The following is a 27,275-nucleotide window of genomic DNA, read 5'->3' as shown; positions in this document are numbered from 1 at the left end:
TCCACATTGACTCTGTACCGGTACCCCCCTGTATATAGTCTCCACATTGACTCTGTACCGGTACCCCCCTGTATATAGCCTCCACATTGACTCTGTACCGGTACCCCCCTGTATATAGTCTCCACATTGACTCTGTACCGGTACCCCCCTGTATATAGTCTCCACATTGACTCTGTACCGGTTCCCCCCTGTATATAGTCTCCACATTGACTCTGTACCGGTACCCCCCTGTATATAGCCTCCACATTGACTCTGTACCGGTACCCCCCTGTATATAGTCTCCACATTGACTCTGTACCAGTACCCCCCTGTATATAGTCTCCACATTGACTCTGTACCAGTACCCCCCTGTATATAGTCTCCACATTGACTCTGTACCGGTACCCCCCTGTATATAGTCTCCACATTGACTCTGTACCGGTACCCCCCTGTATATAGTCTCCACATTGACTCTGTACCAGTACCCCCTGTATATAGTCTCCACATTGACTGTGTACCGGTACCCCCCTGTATATAGTCTCCACATTGACTCTGTACCGATACCCCCTGTATATAGTCTCCACATTGACTCTGTACCGGTTCCCCCCTGTATATAGTCTCCACATTGACTCTGTACCAGTACCCCCTGTATATAGTCTCCACATTGACTCTGTACCGGTACCCTCCTGTATATAGTCTCCACATTGACTCTGTACCGGTACCCCCCTGTATATAGTCTCCACATTGACTCTGTACCAGTACCCCCTGTATATAGTCTCCACATTGACTGTGTACTGGTACCCCCCTGTATATAGTCTCCACATTGACTCTGTACCGATACCCCCTGTATATAGTCTCCACATTGACTCTGTACCGGTTCCCCCCTGTATATAGTCTCCACATTGACTCTGTACCAGTACCCCCTGTATATAGTCTCCACATTGACTCTGTACCGGTACCCCCTGTATATAGTCTCCACATTGACTCTGTACCGGTACCCCCCTGTATATAGTCTCCACATTGACTCTGTACCAGTACCCCCCTGTATATAGCCTCCACATTGACTCTGTACCGGTACCCCCCTGTATATAGCCTCCACATTGACTCTGTACCAGTACCCCCCTGTATATAGTCTCCACATTGACTCTGTACCAGTACCCCCCTGTATATAGTCTCCACATTGACTCTGTACCAGTACCCCCCTGTATATAGTCTCCACATTGACTCTGTACCAGTACCCCCTGTATATAGTCTCGCTATTGTTATTTTACTGCCGCTCTTTAATTGCTTATTACTTTTCTTTCTTATTCTTATTTGTACTGTATTGTTGGTTAGTGGCTCGTAAGTAAGCATTTCAATGTAAGGTTGTAAACCTGTTGTATTCGGCGCATGTGACTAATAACATCTGATTTGATTTGAAGAAAACAAAGTTGAGCATGTTGGAACCTCATCTCTCCTGGGACTGTATTGGAGCAGGAGAGTACTGTCCCTGCATAGATAGCCCCCTTGTCCTAACGCTCTGTCCTATTGGCACAGGATAATTCTACCCCTGCCTAGATATCCCCTTGTGCTAACTATCTGTCCTATTGGTGCAGGAGAGCAGTATCTGGAGGATGTGTGTAACGACGGGGGCGGGTGAGGAGGGTCTGGGCCGACAGACTGGCGATAGCAGCCCCCAGACGGAGGACAAAGAACCCAGTGTGGAGCGAGGGAGGAAGGGAGGAGGGGATGGACACAGGTAACAAGCCATACAGATATAAGCAGACTGCTATAATGCTTTATGACTTGTTGTAAGCATGTCTGTGCCTTTATAATGTTTTCTTAAAGGGACACGTCGGGATTATATCAATGAGGTTCTTTATATACACTATATATACAAAAGTATGTGGACACCCCTTCAAATGAGTGGATTTGGCTATTTCAGCCACACCCGTTGCTGACAGGTGAGTAAAATCGAGCACACAGCCATGCAATCTCCATAGACATTGGCAGTAGAATGGCCTTACTGAAGAGCTCAGAGACTTTCAACGTGGCACCATCATAGGATGCCATCTTTCCAACAAGTCAGTTCGTCAAATTTCTGCCCTGCTAGAGCTGCCCGGTCAACTGTAAGTGCTGTTATTGTGAAGTGGAAACGTTTAGGAGCAACAACGGCTCAGCCGCAAAGTGGTAGGCCACACAAGCTCACATAACGGGACCGCCATGTGCTCAAGCACGTAAAAATCATCTGTCCTCGGTTGCAACACTCACTACCGGGTTCCAAACTGCCTCGGGAAGCAACGTCAGCACAATAACTGTTCGTCGGGAGCTTCATGGAATGGGTTTCCATAGCCGAGCAGCCACACACAAGCCTAAGATCACCATGCGCAATGCCAAGCGTCGGCTGGAATGGTGTAAAGCTTGCTGACATTTGACTCTGAAGCAGTGGAAACGCATTCTCTGGAGTGATGAATCACGCTTCACCATCTGGCAGTCCAACTAATCTGGATTTGGTGGATGCCAAAAGAATGCATCCTGCCCCAATGCATACTGTAAAGTTTGGCGGAGGAGGAATAATGGTCTGGGGCTGTTTTTCATGGTTCGGACTAGGCTCCTTAGTTCCAGTGAAGGGAAATCTTATTGCTTCAGCATACAATGACATTCTAGGCCAGTGGTTCCCAACTGTTTTGCTTACTGTACCACCAACTGAATTTTGCTCTGCCCGGGGGGCCCCTGAAATACCCCCTCATGTGCATTTTATCAGTAGACCTATGGTCTCATGAGTCTTCTCATGTAACCCCTGAGGATAGGCCAAGCCTAGTACCCCTGGTTGGGAACCACTGTTCTAGATGATTCTGTGCTTCCAAGGTTGTGGCAACAATTTAGCTTACCTACCAACTTACCTCAACCCCATCGAACACCTTTGGGATGAATTGGAACGCTGCCTGCGAGCCTGGCCTTATCGCCCAACAGCAGTGTCCAGACTCACTGATACTGTTGTGGCTGAATGGAAGCAAGTCCCAACAATGCAATGTTCCAACATCTAATAAAAAACCTTCCCAGAAGTGGGAAGGGGGGACCAACTCCATATTAATGCCCATGAATATGTAATGAGATGTTCAGTGAGCTGGTGTCCACATACTTTTGGTCATACTTCCCCAGAGTCAGATAAACTCATGGATAATATTTGTATGTCTCTGTGTCCAGCATGAAGGATCTTAGAGGTACTTTTGCGAGCCAATAATAACTAGCATTAGTGCAGTTACTGGAAGTCTATGGGTATCTACTAGCATGCTTCATACTGGACACAGAGACATACAGATGGTATCCATGAGTTCATCTGATTCTGGGGAGGTGGATAAGGGACCTCATGGCCAAAATCCAGAAGTATCCCTTTCAGGTTTATTATTATTATGTTATGGCTTTCTATGTAATACATTTTGAACTGATTCAACACGGCTGTTAGCATAGTGCATTATACCTGTCAGTTCATGGTTTTTCTAAGATGGCCGTACCAAGTCTTGTGTACATCAGTTTGGGGGAATGCATGCAGCAGATTGCCAAAGTGTACTGGCTAATGCACCCACACTGCCAAACAACAGTGGCTATTTTGTTGTGTTTAGTTCTCAGAGAAAAGCTTCTGTCTAACTGTGTCTTTCTTCCTGCCTCTCCTGGACCAGTTACCTTCAGAGTACAGACAAGCCTGCACCTTTTAACGGACAGTGTCTGAACGGCCATGCCAGGACAGAGGGGGAGAGGCAGGCCAAGAACGGCCATGCTGCAAGGACAGAGGGGGAGGGAGGGAGGCAGGCCGTCTCCAGGAACAGCCACATAACAGCCTACAGTGAGGTAGTACCACTCACATCCCACTTGTTCTGTTGCTGAAATGAAGAAAAAATAAAAATGTTGGCACTTCATACCACACCTGGGTTCAAATAGTATTTGTTTTACTTCAAATACTTTGATTCTGCTTGGAGTTCCATGCAGTGGGAGAGGTTTGCACTTGGGGACTATTCAATTTTTTCCATAGACAACTGCTATGCTGGCCATTCTAAATTAATACATCCCATAATATGTTCCTGTGAGTCCCAAATGGCACCCTATTCCCTGTATAGTTCACAATTTTTGACCAAAGTATTGACAATATAGAGAATAGGGTACCATTTTGGACCCTCACTATAATACAGATTTGACACTCCACCTGTGTTACAGTAGTTTATTCTCCGCCATCCCTCTAGCCACTAAGTCTGTGTGGGTCTGGCATTTCTTCACATGCTATAGCCACATTCCCATCCTACACCCACCAGACACTGGTCCCAGACAACACTTGGCCCAGATGGAATCTGTGGGGCAGAATATCTGCATTGCTTCAGAAATGGAATGAGTTGAAATGAAACCAAACAGTGCAGTAAAGCCTTCCTAGCCACAGTCACTGCACCGACCCTATGCAGTGTAGTTGTACGGGATAAAGAGCTGCGTAGTAACATTGACAGAGACAGTTCCAAAGGATCAATCAATCAAATTGATGAGGGCCCATCCTCATTTGGCTGAACCGTGTAGAAAAGAGTCTCAAAACAGAAATTGAATAGGAAGAGATGACTTACTCTGCAGTTGGCTATTTGGTGAAAAGGGAGAGAGAGATTACATTTCCCAGTAGGGTCATATCTCATGAATGGATATAGAGTGTGAGTTCTGGCTTAAGAGTTCATTCTACTTCCCCCACTGCTGTTGAAGCAGCTTTCACACTACGTGGAAGGAAGGCCCTCTCACATCTTCCTCCCTCATCCAATGTGTAATCATTTTACAGAGGTCGGACTGAGGACATGTTGAAGCTCTCTCATGCTAGGTCACACTATATCTGACCAAGCCAAGTCCCCATCTGTTTGAGATGATACAGAAGTCTATACTGCAGAGACTCAGAGAGAGAGAGAGACAAAGGATGTGACAGAGAGAGAAAGAGACAGAGAGAGAGAAAAACAGAACGAGACAATAATTTGTGCCAGGTGTGATATCCCTCCTAAATAGCTCGGGCTAATGTTCCTATCGACCCAGTAAGGCCAGCAGGCTAGTCTCTTTTTATTAGTATGTAACTGTTATGAAAGTTGTATTTTTTAAACGCCACTTTAAACGTGTACATGACACTGCAACAAAATTTCCCCATGGGATACAATAAAATCAGTAAAGTAAAGAGAGAGAGAGAGAGAGAGAGAGAGAGAGAGAGAGAGCAAGTGAGAGAGCATGTGAGAAAGAGAGATACAGACAGAGAAGAAGAGAAGGAAGGGACAGACAGCAGGACAGAATGTCTAGAACATGTGACAACTTTGGACTCTGCTGATTGTGTTTTGAACCCTGTTTCAGTCTCTCCTTCAAATGTTTCCTATAATACTCCGTCCTGCCTCTAGCAGAGAAATAGCAGTGGTGAAAAAAGTACCCAATTTCCAATCTTGAGCAAAAGTAAAGATACCTTAACAGAAAATGACTCAAGTAAGTGAAAGTCATCTAGTAAATATACTTAAGTATAAAAAGTAAAAAATAAATGAATAAATTGTTTTAAGCAAACCAGACGGCATCATTTCCCCCCCACAGATAGCCAGGGACACTCTCCAACACTCAGACATAATTTACAAATGAAGCATGTATGTTCAGTGGGTCCGCTAGATCAGAGGCAGTATGGATGACCAGGTATGTTCTCTTGATAAGTGTGTGAATTTGACCGTTTTCCTGTCCTGCTAAGCATTCAAAATGTAACGAGTACTTTTTGGTGTCAGTGAAAATGTATGGAGTAAAAAGTACATTATTTTCTTTAGGAATGTAGTGAAGTAAAAGTGAAAGTAGTCAAAAATATGAATAGTAAAGTACAGATACACAAAAAACGACTTAAGTAGTACTTTCAAGTATTTTTACTTAAGTACTTTACACCACTGAGAAATAGTATGTGTTGTTATGGAGAACAAATCGAAAACAGGAAATTCAATAATCAAATCAGACTTCTCTAACTGAAGTGAGAAGGTGTTTAAATATATTAACTAATATATTCCAGAAATTATCCAAAAAGGCAATCAATGGCCAAATGCAGTTTTAGATATTTTAGTAGCTTATTAGTTCATTTTAATTCCACCAATTTCTTCCAAACATTTAAATATTATATTCACACGTTTTATTTGGAATAATTCTGTGTCTTACCCAATCAGTATAAGTCCAAATAATTCTCTCCAGTCATAGAAAGATTGACACTTGTACAACATTAAATTCCATAACGATTCAACTTTGAGTCCTTTCTGTGTGTTTTTGTAGGAAAGCTCAACATGTGAGCAGCAGCCCCAGTCCCCTGGAGGTCTAACCCTGGCCCCCCTGCACTCTGCCCCCCTGTGCCTGGCAGACCCCCTGGCAGTGACCAACTACACAGAGACAGAACAAACTGGGAACAACAACCACCTCAAGGTATCAATTAGGACTCTTCTGAGTCCTCTTGATAAACATTCACAGCCTGTTTGGTTCTGTGTATCGTCATTATCTTTAGGCTTTAACTTTGAAAATTGTTGTTTGAACGTCCATTTCCCTCCAAGAGTGGATGAATACCTTGGTTGAGTTCAGTAGGGCACATCATTGTAAAACGTTTTGAAACAGAAAACAAAACGTCCAGGTAGTCCTTCCTTAGTCTGGGTACCAGTCTGTTAAGCTAACATTCTACTCCTCCAGGGTAGCACAGGATATGGAGTACAAGGAGTGGAATGTAAGCGAAACAGACTGGCAACCAGCCTAGTCTGCCTCTGTTTCAGTGTGTTTTCCTCCGTTTGGTGCCTAATGAACATCACCCTGGTGTGCTGTGTGTTGTAGTTGGCAATCCCAGAGGTGAATGAGGACAGAGGTTGGGACACAGAGAGGAGAGGACATGGTCTTCAGGGACAGACAGTCTGCAAGAGGACCCGCTCCAACTCTACCAGTAACACACACACACACACACACACACACGCACACGCGCACGCACGCACACACACACACACACACACACACACACACACACACACACGCACGCACGCACACACACACACACCAATATGGGGCCTGTAAGGCAGTTGTCAGGAGTTTCCTGTGGTACATCATTAGATACTATTAAGTGATTTCCTTCCTTTCCTACAAGAACATGAGGACATCATCATCTCTAACTGGATGTTGAGTTTGTCACATCCTGCACAGATGTTTTATAAACTCTGGAAATGACTGGATATAATGATGCTTTAAATTGACCTGGGTATGTTTTGTAAGTCACTTGTTTTAACAAATTTCATTCCTTGCTGTGTGAGCAACTAGCCTTTCCCTGTTTTGACCTGCTTTTGTGATGAGTAACCAAGCCTCTTGTTAGCTCCCAGAGAAAATGTCGTAGGCTTTAGCTCACTGGGCTAATGTGGTATTGAGGGAAGCAGATAACCCAGGTTCCATACAGTTGGTGTCTGGGGTTTTTGCTTGGTCTCTGGATGGTATTGAATCACATGACATTGTATTGAATTGTGCTCAGGTGTCCATCCATACTGGATTGGAGACCTGGACACCATTATCCTGAAGACGCCTGAGCTTTGCGGGAGCAACACCCACGGAACCGTCGGTTTCTTTGGCAGCAGGAAGTCCCAGTCCCAGCAGCTGGAGTTTCCTCACAACCCCAACCAGGTGTGTGTGTGCGCCTGTCTGCCTACCTGCCTTGAGAGTTTCTGTACCTGCAAATGCTCTGATTACAATTAATCCAGATTGGTACTGACTCATTACATTCCTGAGGTTTCTACGGTAGCTGCTGCTCCCATTGCCCTGTTTGTTCAATTTGAGTTCTCATGCAGACAGCAGGTTTTTCAAAAAAGAATAAACGTTTTGATTCAATTAAGTTCTTGGAAGGGGACTAAACTATTTCCTCTTTTTTCGTTATAATCATGACATAATTCAATTATTCGCTCATACAGTGAGAGACCGTCAGAGTGAGACAGAGAGAGGAGAAAAATGTGTATCTGTTCAGAACGTCAGAACAATACGAAAAGAAGAGAGATTAAAAACAGGTGTAGAAATCACTTCCAAAAGCATCTGGAACTAGTCAACTCAATTTGTCAGCCTTCTTCCTGCTTAGCAGAACTTGGCTAGCGAGCGAGGAAAAATGTGTGTGTGTGAAACCAGTGTGTGTGTGTCTGTGTGTGAAACCAATGTATGTGTGTGTGTGCGTGAGGCCTCGCCTCACGTGTGTGTGGAACCTGACTGAGGGTGTTGTCTCCCGTCTGTCCCCCTCCTCCCCCTTCTCCTCCCCCCTCCCCAGCCCGTTCCCCGTCCCTCTCGCTCTCTTAGCTCCGCCCATCTGGTCCACTCCTGCAGTAACGTCCAAGCCTTCATCATCTGTAACATCGTGCTGATGAAGGGCCATGGCAAGGTAATTATGCAGCACGTTTGAACATCTGCTCCAGGAGCTTGAACGCAGCTCGTGGCCCTGAGGCTAATCCATAATAAAGCATCATTGTTTGCTCTACCATGGAGTACTATGGAGTAGCATCCAATCTTTAAACATACTAGTGATGAGTTGTTGTTTTGGCCCTGGGTTTTCCCTGACCATATAACCTAATGGGAAAACTCCTAGTTACATTTAAGCCCACCCCCTCAATGCTATTGGCCGGGTTAATATTTTTTGTTACCAGAAATGAAACTACAAATGACCTCTTTAAAGGGGGTGAATACTCCTCCTTAAAGGTGCAATCTGTAGTTTCAAGTCTCTCCTAACTGTTGTATTGTCCCATGCAGGGTCTGGGGTTCAGCATTGTGGGGGGCAGGGACAGCATGTACGGACCCATGGGTATCTACGTCAAGACCATCTTCGCTGGAGGGGCCGCGGCTGCCGATGGCAGACTACAGGAGGGTAAGAGGAGAAGGAGAGACTCATTGCTTTTGTTAAAATGGTACTACAACAACAGAGTTGATCTCAGTCCAACACTAACATACACAAAAGTCTACACACATCCTGTAGCCTTCCTGGACTGCTGGACCAGTGTTGGTGACCACTGTCTTAGATCTTAGATACACTATGGCATATGGCTAGAATAGCCGCCCCGTAGCACTCACTTCCGTCATCATGAAGTGCTTTGAGAGACTAGTCAAGGACCATATCACCTCCACCCTATCTGACACCCTAGACCCACTCCAATTTGCTTACCGCCCCAATAGGTCCACAGACGACACAATCGCAATAACACTGCACACTGCCCTAACCCATCTGGACAAGAGGAATACCTATGTAAGAATGCTGTTCATCGACTACAGCTCAGCATTTAACACCATAGTACCCTCCAAACCCATCATTAAGCTCGAGACCCTGGGTCTCGAACCCGCCCTGTGAAACTGGGTCCTGGACTTCCTGATGGGCCGCCCCCAGGTGGTAAGAGTAGGTAACAACATCTCCACCCCGCTGATCCTCAACACTGGGGCCCCACAAGGGTGCGTTCTCAGCCGTCTCCTGTACTCCTTGTTCACCCACGACTGCGTGGCCATGTACGCCTCCAACTCAATCATCAAGTTTACAGACAACACTACAGTGGTAGGCTTGATTACCAACAGGGCCCTTGGAGTGTGGTGTCAGGAAAATAACCTCTCACTCAACGTCAACAAAACAAATGTCTCTCTCTCTCTCTCTCTCTCTCTGTGTGTGTCTCTCTGTCTCTCTGTCTCTCTGTCTCTCTGTCTCTCTGTCTCTCTGTCTCTCTGTCTCTTAGGGGATGAGATCCTGGAGTTGAATGGAGAGTCTCTACATGGACTAACTCATGAGGATGCACTACAGAGATTCAAAGTAAGACTGCAACACCACAACAAATCATCATATTACAACATTATTACAGCCATATTACAACATTATTACAGCCATATTACATTATTACAGCCATAATACAACATTATTACAGCCATTATACAACATTATTACAGCCATATTACAACATTATTACAGCCATATTACAACATTATTACAGCCATATTACAACATTATTACAGCCATATTACAACATTATTACAGCCATAATACAGCATTATTACAGTCATTATACAACATTATTACAGCCATTATACAACATTAATACAGCCATTATACAACATTATTACAGCCATTATACAACATTATTACAGCCATTATACAACATTATTACAGCCATAATACAACATTATTACAGCCATAATACAACATTATTACAGCCATTATACAACATTATTACAGCCATTATACAACATTATTACAGCCATAATACAACATTATTACAGCCATTATACAACATTATTACAGCCATTATACAACATTATTACAGCCATATTACAACATTATTACAGCCATAATACATTATTACAGCCATAATACAACATTATTACAGCCATTATACAACATTATTACAGCCATTATACAACATTATTACAGCCATTATACAACATTATTACAGCCATAATACAACATTATTAAAGCCATAATACAACATTATTACAGCCATTATACATTATTACAGCCATATTACAACATGATGGAGTTAAAAGGATCCCTTTTGATTAGTGAAGACAATTTAGAACAGGGGTAGACGACCCTGTTCCTGGAGTGCAGCAGGTACTGCAGGATTTTGTACCAACTAGGCACCACACTTGACTGACTAAATTCAGAATGATCCTCTCTCTCCCTCTCACTCTACTTCTCCCTCTCTCCTTCTCCTCGCCTTCTCCTCCCTCTCTCCCTCTCCTTCCCGCTCTACTTCTCCCTTTCCCTCGCCTTCTCCTTCTACCTCTCTCCCTCTCCTTCCCGCTCTACTTCTCCCTTTCCCTCGCCATCTCCTTCTACTTCGCCTTCTCCCTCTCTCCCTCTCCTTCTCACTCTACTCCCTTTCCCTCGCCTTCTCCTCCCTTTCTCCCTCTCCTTCTCACTCTACTCCCTTTCCCTCGCCTTCTCCTTCTACCTCTCTCCCTCTCCTTCCCGCTCTACTTCTCCCTTTCCCTCGCCTTCTCCTTCTACCTCTCTCCCTCTCCTTCCCGCTCTACTTCTCCCTTTCCCCCGCCTTCTCCTCCCTCTCTCCCTCTCCTTCCCGCTCTACTTCTCCCTTTCCCTCGCCTTCTCCTCCCTCTCTCCCTCTCCTTCCCGCTCTACTTCTCCCTTTCCCTCGCCTTCTCCTTCTACCTCTCTCCCTCTCCTTCCCGCTCTACTTCTCCCTTTCCCCCGCCTTCTCCTCCCTCTCTCCCTCTCCTTCCCGCTCTACTTCTCCCTTTCCCTCGCCTTCTCCTTCTACCTCTCTCCCTCTCCATCCTGCTCTACTTCTCCTTCTCTCCTTCTCCCTCGCCTTCTCCTCTCTCTCTCCCTCTCCTTCCCACTCTACTTCTCCCTTTCCCTTGCCTTCTCCTTCTCCTTCTCTCTCTCTCCCTCTCCTTCCCACTCTACTTCTCCCTCTCCCCTCCACAGCAGATAAAGAAGGGTCTGTTGACTCTAGTGGTGAGGACCAGCCTGCGTGTCGGCGCCCTCTGTGGCCAGGCAGCGGTAGCACAGCTGTGTCGGTCTCGCTCTCTCAGCTCCAGTACTGGCATGTCCAGGGTCAGCACTGAAATGGGGGACTACAATTACCTCAGTGGTGTCACCACAGCCAACACACACACCAACACCGTACCTCAGCCACCTTTGGCCAAACCCCGAGATCGTGTCATGATGGAGATCACCTTGCATAAAGGTCAGGGGTCAAAGATAAGAAGTTCTACATTGCCTTATGACTTGGACCTAGAGCATCTAACATACACAATGTCCTATCTGTCTTCCTGTGTGTGTGTGTGTGTGTGTGTGTGTGTGTATGTGTGTGTGTGTGTGTGCCTGCGTGCGTGCATGTGTGTTTGTGTAGAGGCCGGTGTGGGGCTGGGCATTGGGCTGTGTTGCGTGCCGTCTGGAGATGGTTGCCGTGGCGTCTATATCCACACCCTGTCCCCTGGGTCGGTGGCACACATGGACAGTAGACTCAGGTAAGGATTAAACAAACATTCTGTAAATTCTGAATACACATAGCCTGGGTACCAGTCTGTTTCTTACCTCAGTACACTTCCCAACTTCCTTACTCCCTGGCTGTGGTCCCATTCTTTACCTTCCCACCAAGTGTGCACTTGTACCCTCACTATCATGGATTTTGAAAGGAATCGATGTCGTGGAAACTCCATCCAGCCATGCTTGCACTAATCCAATGCATTTCAATGCATGAGAGAGGGAGTGAACGAGGAGACTCTGGAGAGGACATTACATAACCACTCTTCATTAGTCATTTAGCAGACTGACTCATCCAGAGCAGTTTATTGTTGACACATAGTCTGTGCATATGCTCAACTTGAATCAGTTAATGTACTTTAATCACCACACTCACTCTCCATCTCCCCCTCCCCTCACCTCCCCCTCCCCTCACCTCCCCCTCCCCTCTCCTCCCCCTCCCCTCTCCTCCCCCTCCCCTCTCCTCCCCCTCCCCTCTCCTCTCCTCCCCCTCCCCTCTCCTCCCCCTCCCCTCTCCTCCCCCTCCCCTCTCTCCCCCCTCCCCTCTCCTCCCCCTCCCCTCTCCTCCCCCTCCCCTCTCCTCCCCCTCCCCTCTCTCCCCCTCCCCTCTCCTCCCCCTCCCCTCTCCACCTCCCCCTCCCCTCTCTCCCCCCTCCCCTCTCTCCCCCTCTTTCCTCTCCTAGATGTGGAGATGAGATTATGGAGATCAACAACACAGTGGTGTACAACATGGTACTGAATGATGTGTACACGGTTCTGAGTCAGTGCTCCCCCGGGCCAGTCCAGATCATCATCAGTCGACACCCTGACCCCAAAGTAAATACCCCATTTAACCTGATATACACACCCTGTCTGACCTTATATACACTGTCTGACCTTCTATACACACTCTGTCTGACCTTCTATACACTCTGTCTGACCTTATATACACTCTGTCTGACCTTATATACACACCCTGTCTGACCTTATATACACACCCTGTCTGACCTTATATACACACCCTGTCTGACCTTCTATACACACCCTGTCTGACCTTCTATCCACACCCTGTCTGACCTTATATACACACCCTGTCTGACCTTATATACACACCCTGTCTGACCTTATATACACACCCTGTCTGACCTTACATACACACCCTGTCTGACCTTATATACACACCCTGTCTGACCTTCTATACACTCTGTCTGACCTTATATACACTCTGTCTGACCTTATATACACACCCTGTCTGACCTTATATACACACCCTGTCTGACCTTATATACACACCCTGTCTGACCTTCTATCCACACCCTGTCTGACCTTATATACACACCCTGTCTGACCTTATATACACACCCTGTCTGACCTTACATACACACCCTGTCTGACCTTATATACACACCCTGTCTGACCTTCTATACACTCTGTCTGACCTTATATACACTCTGTCTGACCTTATATACACACCCTGTCTGACCTTATATACACACCCTGCCTGACCTTCTATACACTCTGTCTGACCTTATATACACACCCTGTCTGACCTTATATACACACCCTGTCTGACCTTATATACACACCCTGTCTGACCTTATATACACTCTGTCTGACCTTATATACACACCCTGTCTGACCTTATATACACTCTGTCTGACCTTATATACACACCCTGTCTGACCTTATATACACTCTGTCTGACCTTATATACACACCCTGTCTGACCTTATATACACACCCTGTCTGACCTTATATACACACCCTGTCTGACCTTATATACACTCTGTCTGACCTTATATACACACCCTGTCTGACCTTATATACACACCCTGTCTGACCTTCTATACACTCTGTCTGACCTTATATACACTCTGTCTGACCTTATATACACACCCTGTCTGACCTTCTATACACTCTGTCTGACCTTATATACACTCTGTCTGACCTTATATACACACCCTGTCTGACCTTCTATACACCCTGTCTGACCTTATATACACTCTGTCTGACCTTATATACACACCCTGTCTGACCTTATATACACACCCTGCCTGACCTTCTATACACTCTGTCTGACCTTACATACACACCCTGTCTAACCTTATATACACACTCTGTCTGACCTTATATACACACCCTGTCTGACCTTCTATACACACCCTGTCTGACCTTCTATCCACACCCTGTCTGACCTTATATACACACCCTGTCTGACCTTATATACACACCCTGTCTGACCTTACATACACACCCTGTCTGACCTTATATACACACCCTGTCTGACGTTACATACACACCCTGTCTGACCTTACATACACACCCTGTCTGATCTTACATACACAACCTGTCTGACCTTACATACACACCCTGTCTGACCTTACATACACACCCTGTCTGACCTTATATACACACTCTGTCTGACCTTACATACACACCCTGTCTGGCCTTAATTATTGGTCTCCCGAGTGGTGCACTCCCAAGTGGTGCACTGCATCTCAGTGCTAGAGGCGACACTACCGACCCTGGTTCAATCCCAGTCTGTATCACAGCTGGCCATTATCGGGAGTCTCATAACGCGGTGCACAATTGGCCCAGTATCGTCCGGGCTGGGGGAGGGTTTGGCTGGGGTAGGCTGTCATTGTAAATAAGAATTGGTTCTTAACTGACTTGCCTAGTTCAATAAAGCTTCAATAAAAAAATGTCAAATATACTGTACACACACTGTCTGGCCTTAAAAATACTAGTTTACTGTGGTACAGATGCATATGTGTGTGTGTGTTAAATGCAATGTGCCTGTGTGTATCTTTAGGTGTCAGAGCAGCAGCTGAACGATGCCATAGCCCAGGCTGTAGAGACCAGCCAACTAAAGCAGGACGCCAGTCAGTGGAGTATAGACGGTAACAACCTTTATCAACTCAGTGGAGTATAGACAGTAACAACCTTTATCAACTCAGTGGAGTATAGACAGTAACAACCTTTATCAACTCAGTGGAGTATAGACAGTAACAACCTTTATCAACTCAGTGGAGTATAGACAGTAACAACCTTTATTAACTCAGTGGAGTATAGACAGTAACAACCTTTATCAACTCAGTGGAGTATAGACAGTAACAACCTTTATCAACTCAGTGGAGTATAGACAGTAACAACCTTTACCAACTCAGTGGAGTATAGACAGTAACAACCTTTATCAACTCAGTGGAGTATAGACAGTAACAACCTTTATTAACTCAGTGGAGTATAGACAGTAACAACCTTTATTAACTCAGTGGAGTATAGACAGTAACAACCTTTATTAACTCAGTGGAGTATAGACAGTAACAACCTTTATCAACTCAGTGGAGTATAGACAGTAACAACCTTTACCAACACAGTGGAGTATAGACAGTAACAACCTTTACCAACTCAGTGGAGTATAGACAGTAACAACCTTTATCAACTCAGTGGAGTATAGACAGTAACAACCTTTATCAACTCAGTGGAGTATAGACAGTAACAACCTTTATTAACTCAGTGGAGTATAGACAGTAACAACCTTTATCAACTCAGTGGAGTATAGACAGTAACAACCTTTATTAACTCAGTGGAGTATAGACAGTAACAACCTTTATCAACTCAGTGGAGTATAGACAGTAACAACCTTTATCAACTCAGTGGAGTATAGACAGTAACAACCTTTATCAACTCAGTGGAGTATAGACAGTAACAACCTTTATCAACTCAGTGGAGTATAGACAGTAACAACCTTTATCAACTCAGTGGAGTATAGACAGTAACAACCTTTATCAACTCAGTGGAGTATAGACAGTAACAACCTTTACCAACACAGTGGAGTATAGACAGTAACAACCTGTATCAACTCAGTGGAGTATAGACAGTAACAACCTTTATCAACTCAGTGGAGTATAGACAGTAACAACCTTTATTAACTCAGTGGAGTATAGACAGTAACAACCTTTATCAACTCAGTGGAGTATAGACAGTAACAACCTTTACCAACACAGTGGAGTATAGACAGTAACAACCTTTAACAACTCAGTGGAGTATAGACAGTAACAACCTTTACCAACTCAGTGGAGTATAGACAGTAACAACCTTTATCAACTCAGTGGAGTATAGACAGTAACAACCTTTATTAACTCAGTGGAGTATAGACAGTAACAACCTGTATCAACTCAGTGGAGTATAGACAGTAACAACCTTTACCAACACAGTGGAGTATAGACAGTAACAACCTTTATCAACTCAGTGGAGTATAGACAGTAACAACCTTTATTAACTCAGTGGAGTATAGACAGTAACAACCTTTACCAACTCAGTGGAGTATAGACAGTAACAACCTTTATTAACTCAGTGGAGTATAGACAGTAACAACCTTTATCAACTCAGTGGAGTATAGACAGTAACAACCTTTATCAACTCAGTGGAGTATAGACAGTAACAACCTTTATTAACTCAGTGGAGTATAGACAGTAACAACCTTTATTAACTCAGTGGAGTATAGACAGTAACAACCTTTATTAACTCAGTGGAGTATAGACAGTAACAACCTGTATCAACTCAGTGGAGTATAGACAGTAACAACCTTTACAAACACAGTGGAGTATAGACAGTAACAACCTTTATCAACTCAGTGGAGTATAGACAGTAACAACCTTTATTAACTCAGTGGAGTATAGACAGTAACAACCTTTATTAACTCAGTGGAGTATAGACAGTAACAACCTTTATCAACTCAGTGGAGTATAGACAGTAACAACCTTTATTAACTCAGTGGAGTATAGACAGTAACAACCTTTATCAACTCAGTGGAGTATAGACAGTAACAACCTTTATCAACTCAGTGGAGTATAGACAGTAACAACCTTTATCAACTCAGTGGAGTATAGACAGTAACAACCTTTATCAACTCAGTGGAGTATAGACAGTAACAACCTTTATCAACTCAGTGGAGTATAGACAGTAACAACCTTTATCAACTCAGTGGAGTATAGACAGTAACAACCTTTACCAACACAGTGGAGTATAGACAGTAACAACCTGTATCAACTCAGTGGAGTATAGACAGTAACAACCTTTATCAACTCAGTGGAGTATAGACAGTAACAACCTTTATCAACTCAGTGGAGTATAGACAGTAACAACCTTTATTAACTCAGTGGAGTATAGACAGTAACAACCTTTATCAACTCAGTGGAGTATAGACAGTAACAACCTTTACCAACACAGTGGAGTATAGACAGTAACAACCTTTAACAACTCAGTGGAGTATAGACAGTAACAACCTTTACCAACTCAGTGGAGTATAGACAGTAACAACCTTTATCAACTCAGTGGAGTATAGACAGTAACAACCTTTATTAACTCAGTGGAGTATAGACAGTAACAACCTGTATCAACTCAGTGGAGTATAGACAGTAACAACCTTTACCAACACAGTGGAGTATAGACAGTAACAACCTTTATCAACTCAGTGGAGTATAGACAGTAACAACCTTTATTAACTCAGTGGAGTATAGACAGTAACAACCTTTACCAACTCAGTGGAGTATAGACAGTAACAACCTTTATTAACTCAGTGGAGTATAGACAGTAACAACCTTTATCAACTCAGTGGAGTATAGACAGTAACAACCTTTATCAACTCAGTGGAGTATAGACAGTAACAACCTTTATTAACTCAGTGGAGTATAGACAGTAACAACCTTTATTAACTCAGTGGAGTATAGACAGTAACAACCTTTATTAACTCAGTGGAGTATAGACAGTAACAACCTGTATCAACTCAGTGGAGTATAGACAGTAACAACCTTTACCAACACAGTGGAGTATAGACAGTAACAACCTTTATCAACTCAGTGGAGTATAGACAGTAACAACCTTTATTAACTCAGTGGAGTATAGACAGTAACAACCTTTATTAACTCAGTGGAGTATAGACAGTAACAACCTTTATCAATTCTCAGCTAGTTCAGCTTCGTCAGATGATAATGCACCACATTACCTTCTGTAATATTACTGCGTTGTGTTTCATCAGGATAAATTAATGTCTCTCACGTCCTTTCTCTTTCTCTCACCTACCTACCTACCTACCTACCTACCTACCTACCTACCTACCTACCTACCTACCTACCTACCTACCTACCTGCCTACCTACCTACCTACCTACCTACCTACCTACCTACCTACCTACCTACCTACCTACCTTTCTTTCTTTCTTTCTTTCTTTCTATCTGGTCTCTCTCTGTGACCTCTTAACCCCAGGCCTGCGTAGGTCTGACCCCTGCTCCCACTCCAGAGGGAAGTGTGAGCTCTGTGTGGCGAGGAGCTTCAGCCAACTGACTGCCCGGCGAGCCCAGAAGAACATGACCCGCTCCTGTAGTGACAGCAACACATACAACCAGAACCACCATCATAACCATCAGCACAACCGCTGCCCCGGATCAGGAACCAACCTGGTTAATGGTCAAACCCTGACTATACCCAACCACAACCACAACATGCACCATCATCTGATGGAAAGGGTCCACAGCCTCGACATCCCCATGGTAACTCAACACAACCAAGCATCCCAGAATAATCTGTCATGGTTCTAGAGGTTCAAATACCTCTTTGTCTCATTGGTGTTGGAGATCTAGGGGTCATGGTTCTAGGGTCCTTATCCGTCTTGATCTCATGGTTCTAGGGGTCCACGCCTGAGCCCTGGTGTGATAACAGACTGTCTGCATTGGTCTACCCTGTCCCTGATGACGACTATAACGTTCCCTACAACTCCCCAGCAGCCAACCTCTCCTGCCAGCGCACGTTAGACCTGGCCACAAGGGGAAATAAGGTAGCTTAACTCCAGACGTTTCCATACAAGCTTTTGGAAGGCCACACTTTAGGCACCAAATGGAAGAATAATGCACTGAAACAGGCTGGGACTACCTGGACTTGTCCAATAAGAAATGTTTATATAACACATATTTTCCTAATCTGACCCTAGAACAGGCCCAAAGCCCTGGCACCTCCAAGGAGGTACTGCCGACACCAGGACGTCACTAGTGAGGAGGGGGCCCCTGGGGGCCTGCCAGACTCCAATGTTTCCAGTAGAGGCTCCCCTGTTAAAGAGGACGGATGGAGTCCCACACATACCAACTGTCAGGTAGGGAGACAACATTATTTACACCTATTTACAATGATTGTCTGGTTTCTCCCACTTGGTGCCTAATGAACACAACCCACTAGTGCAGAAAAGGACAGCATCTGACATAATCTCACTGTTTTTCAATTTTTTTGTTCCCAAGTAATATGCTTAAAGATGCTGAATGTACTAAGTATACACTTATCTAACCAGGCATATTGACTTAAACATGTATTACTGTGGATGGATGGATGAATATTGTAAGCAGGTTTGAGCTTTTTTTAAATAATGAATTTGAATCGATGGATCAAAATAATGTAAATGTCGATGCATCTCAACAGGACTTTAGCAGCATGATATGACTGGTTGTCATTCATACTGCCGTACATCTGAGGAAGAGCTAGACTGCATGCTTCTATTGCCCATAAATGGTAGCTACTGTAGGGAAGAAGGGGGCGTGATCAAAATCTCTGTAAAACAGAGTTGCGTAGTCTCCATGCATCAGGCATCAGCTGTGGTTGAGACACGTCACTCTGTTTTGCATTGGTTCTTCAGCTTGCATATTCTCTGAAACCACAATTGTCTGTGAAGCTGATCTGCAGAGCTGAGTCGACTTCATTAAGGCATGCAACGGAAACGTCTTAATACGAAAATGAACGTTTCTTATTGGACAAGTCCAGGTAGTCCCTCCCTGTTTCTTCCATTTGGTGCCTATTGAACACAACAGGACAATGGGATGGACATTTTTATGTTTGTGCTTTTCTATAAACCAATTTCTATGTTCTCTGTTTGTGCTTTTGTATAAACCAATTTCTGTGTTCAATCAAGTTACTGATTGAATGAATCCTCACTATCAATATCTGCAATTTGGCAGTACACCCAGAACCTTGTTTAGAGAAATTATATCTCAGTTTCAAGGTCTCAGCTTAGAGAAGAAGCCTCGTGAGGTATTGGTCTGTCACATGCATGAAACAAACAATAAGCTAAACCATGCAAATAGAACTTGTCAGTACATAAGGGAACTAATCAAATCAAATCAAATCAAATTTATTTATATAGCCCTTCGTACATCAGCTGATATCTCAAAGTGCTGTACAGAAACCCAGCCTAAAACCCCAAACAGCAAGCAATGCAGGTGTAGAAGCACGGTGGCTAGGAAAAACTCCCTAGAAAGGCCAAAACCTAGGAAGAAACCTAGAGAGGAACCAGGCTATGTGGGACTGCCCTGTTAGAGCTTACTTCAGATTGCTACTATATGTATCTAAGTTTGACTGGGACCTCTCCAACCTGCTGACAATAAAGAGTGATTCACTTCAGATTGCTACAATATGTATTTAAGTCTGACTGGGACCTCTCCAACCTGCTGACAATAAAGAGTGATTCACTTCAGATTGACTTTGAGTGTCCCTGTGTAAGAATTTCCACAATTACAACATTAGACATTAGTGCAGAGAAGGATAACATTAGACATTAGTGCAGAGAAGGATAACATTAGACATTAGTGCAGAGAAGGATAACATTAGACATTAGTGCAGAGAAGGATAACATTAGACATAGACACTGTTTTTATTTTTCTCTGTCTGTAAGCAATATGCTAAAACATGCTGAATTGACTAAATACAGTATGCTAATATAATTAGCCTCTAACTAATGTGTATTGTCCCATGTGTTGTTTCTGCATCCACACCTACATGCTTCCAGCTTGTTAGCAGTGTGTACAAGGCTTTGAGAAAGATCATAAGACTACTGTGTAGAAATGTACGTGGAACCGTTTCATACTCCTGAATGTGTGTTGGTGAATGTTTTGCATGGAGATGACTTTGGACTGAGAATGGTGCTTTTTCAAATAGAAAACATGAACATACCAGTGATACCTTTACATTTTTGTTTACAGAATGTCGTACATTCATGCCTTTGAACGGGCATGGATGGACAAATATGACACCTCTTCCCTATGTATCCTGTCCCTGAAACATCCAATCTTAAACCTGTCTCACAATGCAAGCTTTTATAGTAAGGATGGCTTCTCTCCGTTCTGGAAGTATTTGCTTGTGTGTTTGTAAGTGACTCACCTGTAATTCTGGAAGATGCTTGTGTTATACCCACATCAGGCATGAAGCTATTGGATATCATAGAATGGCCTTGCCTTGGCACTGTGTGTGGTTCTGCATCTGGTCGTTGTGAGTGTGATGGATGGATGCATGTCCATGTGAAGTGGTGAAGGGTAACGGGCGCTAGTAAATGCAGGGTGAATTACTACACCTTTCTGCGGTCAGAGGCTGAGTGGTGCGCTCAACCTTTTAACTTCCTGTTTATCTGTGTTCCAGGAAGTAGAGAGTGAGAGAGAAAGAGAGAGAGAAAGAGAGCGAGAACACTCAGGGGGAAGTGGAGAGACTCTCACCCACTCAGAGGCTCGCTCTGCTGCCATCACCGACTGCCCTCGATACTCATCCTGCACAGAAGACAGACTACACACAGGTATTGTATGGGAACCTCAATACTTTCTTTTGTCGTTCTCATTCAATTTCCAAAAATGTATGAGTACACCATTTGTAAATACAGAGCTAACAGTCAAATATACAGTTATTTGAGACACCTATTGGGGCCATTGGCAGTTAATTTTCAGTTTGTTTTCTGAAAGACAACATGTTATATAGTTGTGAACGCCATCTTTAGGATCATTTGTTACATTGTGACGTTTAATGGCACCACAACTTACTATATAACATTACTAGTAAAGCAGAAAGCTGTGCAGGTATGAATTATTTATTTTAATGAGGGCAGTGTGAGTTTAGCTCCTTATGAAGTACTTGTATCTCTCCTCCTCTGAGACTGTGTTTCCTGTGTTGTCTGTGTTCAGGTGCTGAATCTGCCTTCCACCTCTGCTCCCAGAGTAAGAGGCCGGGCCTGAGGAGGCAGGGCCGCGTGGAGCAGCTCCCCCCAGAAAAGCTTCACGACCCCTGGGTTAGGATCTCCGACAGCGCCCCTGATCTTGGAGGTCCTGAAGACCCCCATCAGAACCAGAGTCTGACTCATCCGAGCACACACCGTCACAACACACACTCCCACAGTAGCACACACCAACAACAAGCACGCCATCTCAGCTCACACCACGACGCCACACACACTCCATTCCAAACCGACAGACACCCCAACGACACACACTCCCCAGTCGCCATGAGCCAACCGAGTGAGTTTCCCGAGCTTCCTGAACTCAACTGTACTTCCACCCACCACACCGCCCCAGACCCCACCACCCCCTCCACCCCTGCCTCCCTAATCTCCACCCCCAGCCCAAGGACTGAGGACCCCCCAGGGGTGAGGAAGGGCCCCCCAGTTGCCCCCAAGCCTGTGTGGAACCGTCAGAGCCTCAGGAGTATTAGGAATGGGAGGCCCCAGGCTGAGCTGGCCAAACCCCTGGACATCAGAGGCGGTGGAACGTACGTAGTCTTTCTCCATAACATTTCTCCTTTATCTTGTGTTTTATGCAAATGTAGCGGAGGCGGTTCAGTCTTGCCTGAGATCTGAAGACTTGTGTTAGCGCCTAAAGTGTAGGCTTTTATTTCAGGCGGTTGAGGTGGTGTTGAAGGGTATAGGTAACCTGGGTTTGATTCCCAGTCTGTCCATCAAGTATTGTGTGTTCATGAGTTATAAGCCAACAAGAATTTCTCATTTAAATGATCCAGGTGGATGGACAATAACATTTAAAAATGTGTATTTCAACAGCACCTTCGGGGTACGTCTGCGGCCCACCTCCTCTACAGCCCAGCTGTCAATCAAGCAGAAGATCCATTCATTTGAGACCTTCTCTAGTCCTGAGGGTAAAGGTCACGAGATGGAGGGCAACAACAGGAGGCCCCTAGCCCCCTCCACTTCCCTCCCTCTGAAGGACAAGGCACTCGTCAGGAGTGACCCCCCTCTCTTAGAGGAGAATGGCACAATCCAACATGACATGGGCAAAGTGGCCAAAGTGACCACTCCAATCCCTGACGAGGACAAGGACAGGAGGATGTCCTCTTTTCCCCCTGGAGCCTCTCCTCACTCCATCCTTCCGCCCTCTCCTGCCTCCCACCCTTCTCCTCCTACCTGCTTTTCTCTTCTTCCGACCCCCCACCCTACCTCGGAGCTTCAGACCCCAGTGGAAGAGACAACAGACCGCAATGCAGAGATCTCTGACTCGCCATCCCCCGAGGACACCACCACCTCCCCATCCACCCTAGAGGCACCTCTCCCCGAGGCCGAACCAGAAACAGAGCCCCTGGATGGGGCTGTAGAGGCCTCCATCTCCCCCTCGGGCCCGGTGCCCAGGAGGTCCAGCAGCTCCAAGGGAGAGAGCTTTGGTCCACTACAACCACCAGAGGAGGAGGAGGGAGACCAGAACCATGCCCAGGCTCAGGGCAAGCAGGCCAGCCTGCGGACGCGTAGCCTGCCCCTGCCTACCTCTCCCTCCCCGGATGGGTCAACAACTCTACAAGGACTGGAGGGAGAGAGCCTGGGGAAGATACTTTCCTTCAGTAACCAGGTGCGTCTTTGGTCCACACTTTACATTACATCACATCGTCCAAGTGTAAATTGTAAAATGTCCAATTTAACTGAAGAAATGTATGAAATGTCACATAAACGTCATACCAGTTGAATAACCCATGTAATTACTCTGTAACAGGTGCATGCAACACGTTTGTAACTGTCATTTAGTGTGTGGATTGTGTGCACCTGCGACACTTGCCAATAGTTTGCTTGGGAAACAATGTAATTTATATAATATTCTCTTATATTTCATTATATTCTTACTATAAAATATATGTGTTTTGACTGTGGTAAGAGCACAGGAATATAAGTATCTTGTTTGCTAAATGAACAAATGAACTACAGGCCATCCCACTGGCACAGACGTCAATTTAAAGTCAATTCACCATCTGTAACGTGGAAACAACGTTGATTAAAACAGTGTGTGCCCAGTGGGATGCCAGTCTAAGCACTGTAACATAGTCAACTCAGCTGTTCTGTTCTTTTTCATTTGTTTTTCCCTCCATTTTCTTAGATAAAAGGCCTATTATTATCATATAATGTTGTGAACAGATAATGATTTAAGTGGTTCATTATGTTGATTAATGTCCTTGAGACAATAATAATGAATAATTACTACAGTGTAGGCTGCTGATGGGAATGAGTGTCAGCAGACATTTCATTTGAAGTCAATTGACAGTTGTTTCACCCATGGTGTAAGAAGGTGCTATAATGGCCTCTTGAGGTGGGATGAAGGGTAGAAAATAACAGCAGAGCCCTAACCATAACATGTGTTATACTCTGCTCTGCTCTGCTCTACTCTTATCTGCTCTACTCTACTCTACTCTACTCTACTCTACTCTACTCTACTCTACTCTTATCTGCTCTACTCTACTCTACTCTACTCTACTCTACTCTACTCTACTCTACTCTACTCTACTCTACTCTGCTCTGCTCTGCTCTACTCTTATCTGCTCTACTCTACTCTACTCTACTCTACTCTACTCTACTCTTATCTGCTCTACTCTACTCTACTCTACTCGTATCTGCTCTGCTCTGCTCTACTCTTATCGGCTCTGCTCTACTCTGCTCTGCTCTGCTCTACTTTTTTCTACTCTACTCTACTCTTATCTGCTCTGCTCCACTTTTATCTGCTCTGCTCTACTCTTATCTGCTCTGCTCTCCTCTCCTCTGCTCTCCTCTACTCTTATCTGCTCTACTCTGCTCTGTTCTACTCTTATTTGCTCTGCTCTACTCTGCTCTGCTCTACTCTTATCTGCTCTGTTCTACTCTTATCTGCTCTACTCTGCTCTGTTCTACTCTTATTTGCTCTGCTCTACTCTGCTCTGTTCTACTCTTATCTGCTCTGTTCTACTCTTATCTTCTCTGTTCTACTCTTATCTGCTCTGTTCTATTCGTATCTGCTCTGCTCTACTCTGCTCTGCTCTACTATTAACTGCTCTGCTCTGCTCTCTACTCTATTCCAGGTTTCCCATGCCCTGATGCGTTCCATGCACTCCCTGCTCCCCTCCCTCTATCCTACTAGGCCGGGTAACCCCGGGTCAGACCCACCCCCTGTATCCCCTCTAGTCTGCAGCCCGGAGGAGCCCGACCCTGCCCAGAACACTCCCCTCTCCCCTGGCCCCGACAGCAATGAGAATAGCTTCTCTGTCAGGTAAAAACTCTCTCAAAACATCAACATACAGCATAGACCAGGGTTGGGGTCAATTCCATTACAATTCAATCAATTCAGGAAGTAAAAGGAAGTTCATATTCCAGTTTTTCTCAATGCTTCTTTATGAGAATAATTTCAAATTGGAATTTCAGTTTACTTCCTAAATTGATGTAATTGAAATGGAATTGACCCTTACCCTGGTATATACAGCATATTCTCTGTTTCAATGACTGATACCAGACAGGCATACACATACTACCTCTCAGGTGATTGGATGAAAAGGTATAAATATACACTGATTTCACAAGAGCTGATAGAAGTATAGTATGTCTATGGACCTACACTGTAGTAGTGCTTGTTATGAAAAACGTAAGATAGCACTGCTCCCTGGAAGTCAGATTCTGTAAAGTAGAGATGGCATTATATATTATCAGATGGAAGAGGCATATTTTAGATCAAATCTTTTCTGTATTTTGTCCCTGCTTCACAGGGCTTAATGCAATCATGGCAGTATCATCTTTAGTAAGAGGAAGTATGAACACAGGAAGTGAACAAACAGGAAGTCACACGTGTTAGAGATGTGTCATTATGTCGAAAGTGTTAATCTGACTGAAATCCTCTCAAAGATTAGTCTGTAACAGATTGACCAGACTAAAACACAACTCTCTATTTAGTTTTCATACAGTGAAATGCATGATTATGAGAGTAGCTACGATGAACCTGTAATACAGAAGGTGTGTCTGTGTGTGTGTTCTGTATGTGACCAGTGTCAGTGAGTGAGTTGAACTCTGTTTGCTTCCTGATTCCTCTCAGCCTATCTGATCTGAGGCAGTGTACCATTGAGCGGGGGGAGGAGGCAGGGGACTTGGTCTCACGCCCATCTCCGTCAGCATGTGCCCACTCTGTTATCTCAGCCATCCCTACACAGGAAATACAGACCATGATCCAGGAAGTGAAAGCTCTGGATGAGGAAACACTGAAGGTGAAACTTTGTCAGTCTTTCTGTCCGTGTGTCCGGCCTGTCTGTTTCATTGTTTTAATTTATTTGGAGGTCCGTCCACCTCTTCCTCACAAGAAGGGCCTCGCTGACTGTATTAGGATGTCAAATAATGATGTTCCCCACATCAACACCACATCAACACCACATCAATACCACATCGGCACCACATCAACACCACGGTAACACCACATCAACACCACATCAACACCACATCAATACCACATCGGCACCACATCAACACCACGGTAACACCACATCAGCACTACATCAACACCACATCAACACCACATCAACACCACATCAACACCACATCAACACCACGGTAACACCACATCAACACCACATCAACACCACATCAGCACCACATCAACACCACATCAACACCACGTCAACACCATGTTAACACCACATCAACACCACATCAACACCACAGTAACACCACATCAGCACCACATCAACACCACATCAACACCACGTCAACACCATGTTAACACCACATCAACACCACATCAACACCACAGTAACACCACATCAACACCACATCAACACCACGGTAACACACCACATCAACACCACATCAACACCACATCAACACCACATCAACACCACATCAACACCACATCAACACCACATCAACACCACATCAACACCACATAACACCACATCAACACCACATCAGCACCACGGTAACACCACATCAACACCACATCAACACCACGGTAACACCACATCAACACCACATCAACACCACGGTAACACCACATCAACACCACATCAACACCACGTTAACACCACATCAACACCACATCAACACCACGTAACACCACATCAACACCACATCAACACCACGGTAACACCACATCAACACCACATCAACACCACGGTAACACCACATCAACACCACATCAACACCACGGTAACACCACATCAACACCACGGTAACACCACATCAACACCACGGTAACACCACATCAACACCACGGTAACACCACATGAACACCACATGAACACCACATGAACACCACGA

The 27,275-nt window shown here is 44.7% G+C and overlaps 1 protein-coding gene across 4 annotated transcripts in view; it reads left to right on the top strand.

Annotated features, from left to right (window-relative positions):
- The window catches only part of LOC139384485 (interleukin 16), a 54,583-nt gene that overhangs the window by 21,055 nt on the left and 6,253 nt on the right, over nucleotides 1–27,275 (top strand). For 2 of the 4 annotated variants that reach the window (XM_071129275.1, XM_071129276.1), the window contains exons 4-23: nucleotides 1,575–1,717; nucleotides 3,639–3,807; nucleotides 6,253–6,399; nucleotides 6,796–6,901; nucleotides 7,475–7,623; nucleotides 8,252–8,362; nucleotides 8,728–8,842; nucleotides 9,693–9,766; nucleotides 11,402–11,663; nucleotides 11,829–11,946; nucleotides 12,646–12,778; nucleotides 14,754–14,841; nucleotides 18,209–18,492; nucleotides 18,630–18,776; nucleotides 18,930–19,088; nucleotides 21,395–21,545; nucleotides 21,928–22,507; nucleotides 22,794–23,589; nucleotides 25,061–25,248; nucleotides 26,062–26,230. In XM_071129275.1, coding sequence (XP_070985376.1) covers nucleotides 1,575–1,717; nucleotides 3,639–3,807; nucleotides 6,253–6,399; nucleotides 6,796–6,901; nucleotides 7,475–7,623; nucleotides 8,252–8,362; nucleotides 8,728–8,842; nucleotides 9,693–9,766; nucleotides 11,402–11,663; nucleotides 11,829–11,946; nucleotides 12,646–12,778; nucleotides 14,754–14,841; nucleotides 18,209–18,492; nucleotides 18,630–18,776; nucleotides 18,930–19,088; nucleotides 21,395–21,545; nucleotides 21,928–22,507; nucleotides 22,794–23,589; nucleotides 25,061–25,248; nucleotides 26,062–26,230 — 4,089 coding nt within the window. The remainder of the gene's footprint in view (nucleotides 1–1,574; nucleotides 1,718–3,638; nucleotides 3,808–6,252; nucleotides 6,400–6,795; nucleotides 6,902–7,474; nucleotides 7,624–8,251; nucleotides 8,363–8,727; nucleotides 8,843–9,692; nucleotides 9,767–11,401; nucleotides 11,664–11,828; nucleotides 11,947–12,645; nucleotides 12,779–14,753; nucleotides 14,842–18,208; nucleotides 18,493–18,629; nucleotides 18,777–18,929; nucleotides 19,089–21,394; nucleotides 21,546–21,927; nucleotides 22,508–22,793; nucleotides 23,590–25,060; nucleotides 25,249–26,061; nucleotides 26,231–27,275) is intronic. The other 2 variants (XM_071129277.1, XM_071129274.1) reach the window with 1 other exon arrangement.

This window comes from Oncorhynchus clarkii, chromosome 26 (assembly GCF_045791955.1).
Source record: "Oncorhynchus clarkii lewisi isolate Uvic-CL-2024 chromosome 26, UVic_Ocla_1.0, whole genome shotgun sequence".
Taxonomy (NCBI): Eukaryota; Metazoa; Chordata; class Actinopteri; order Salmoniformes; family Salmonidae; genus Oncorhynchus; species Oncorhynchus clarkii.
Note: the sequence above shows the minus strand (reverse complement) of the source record. Positions and strands in the feature narration are given on the sequence as shown.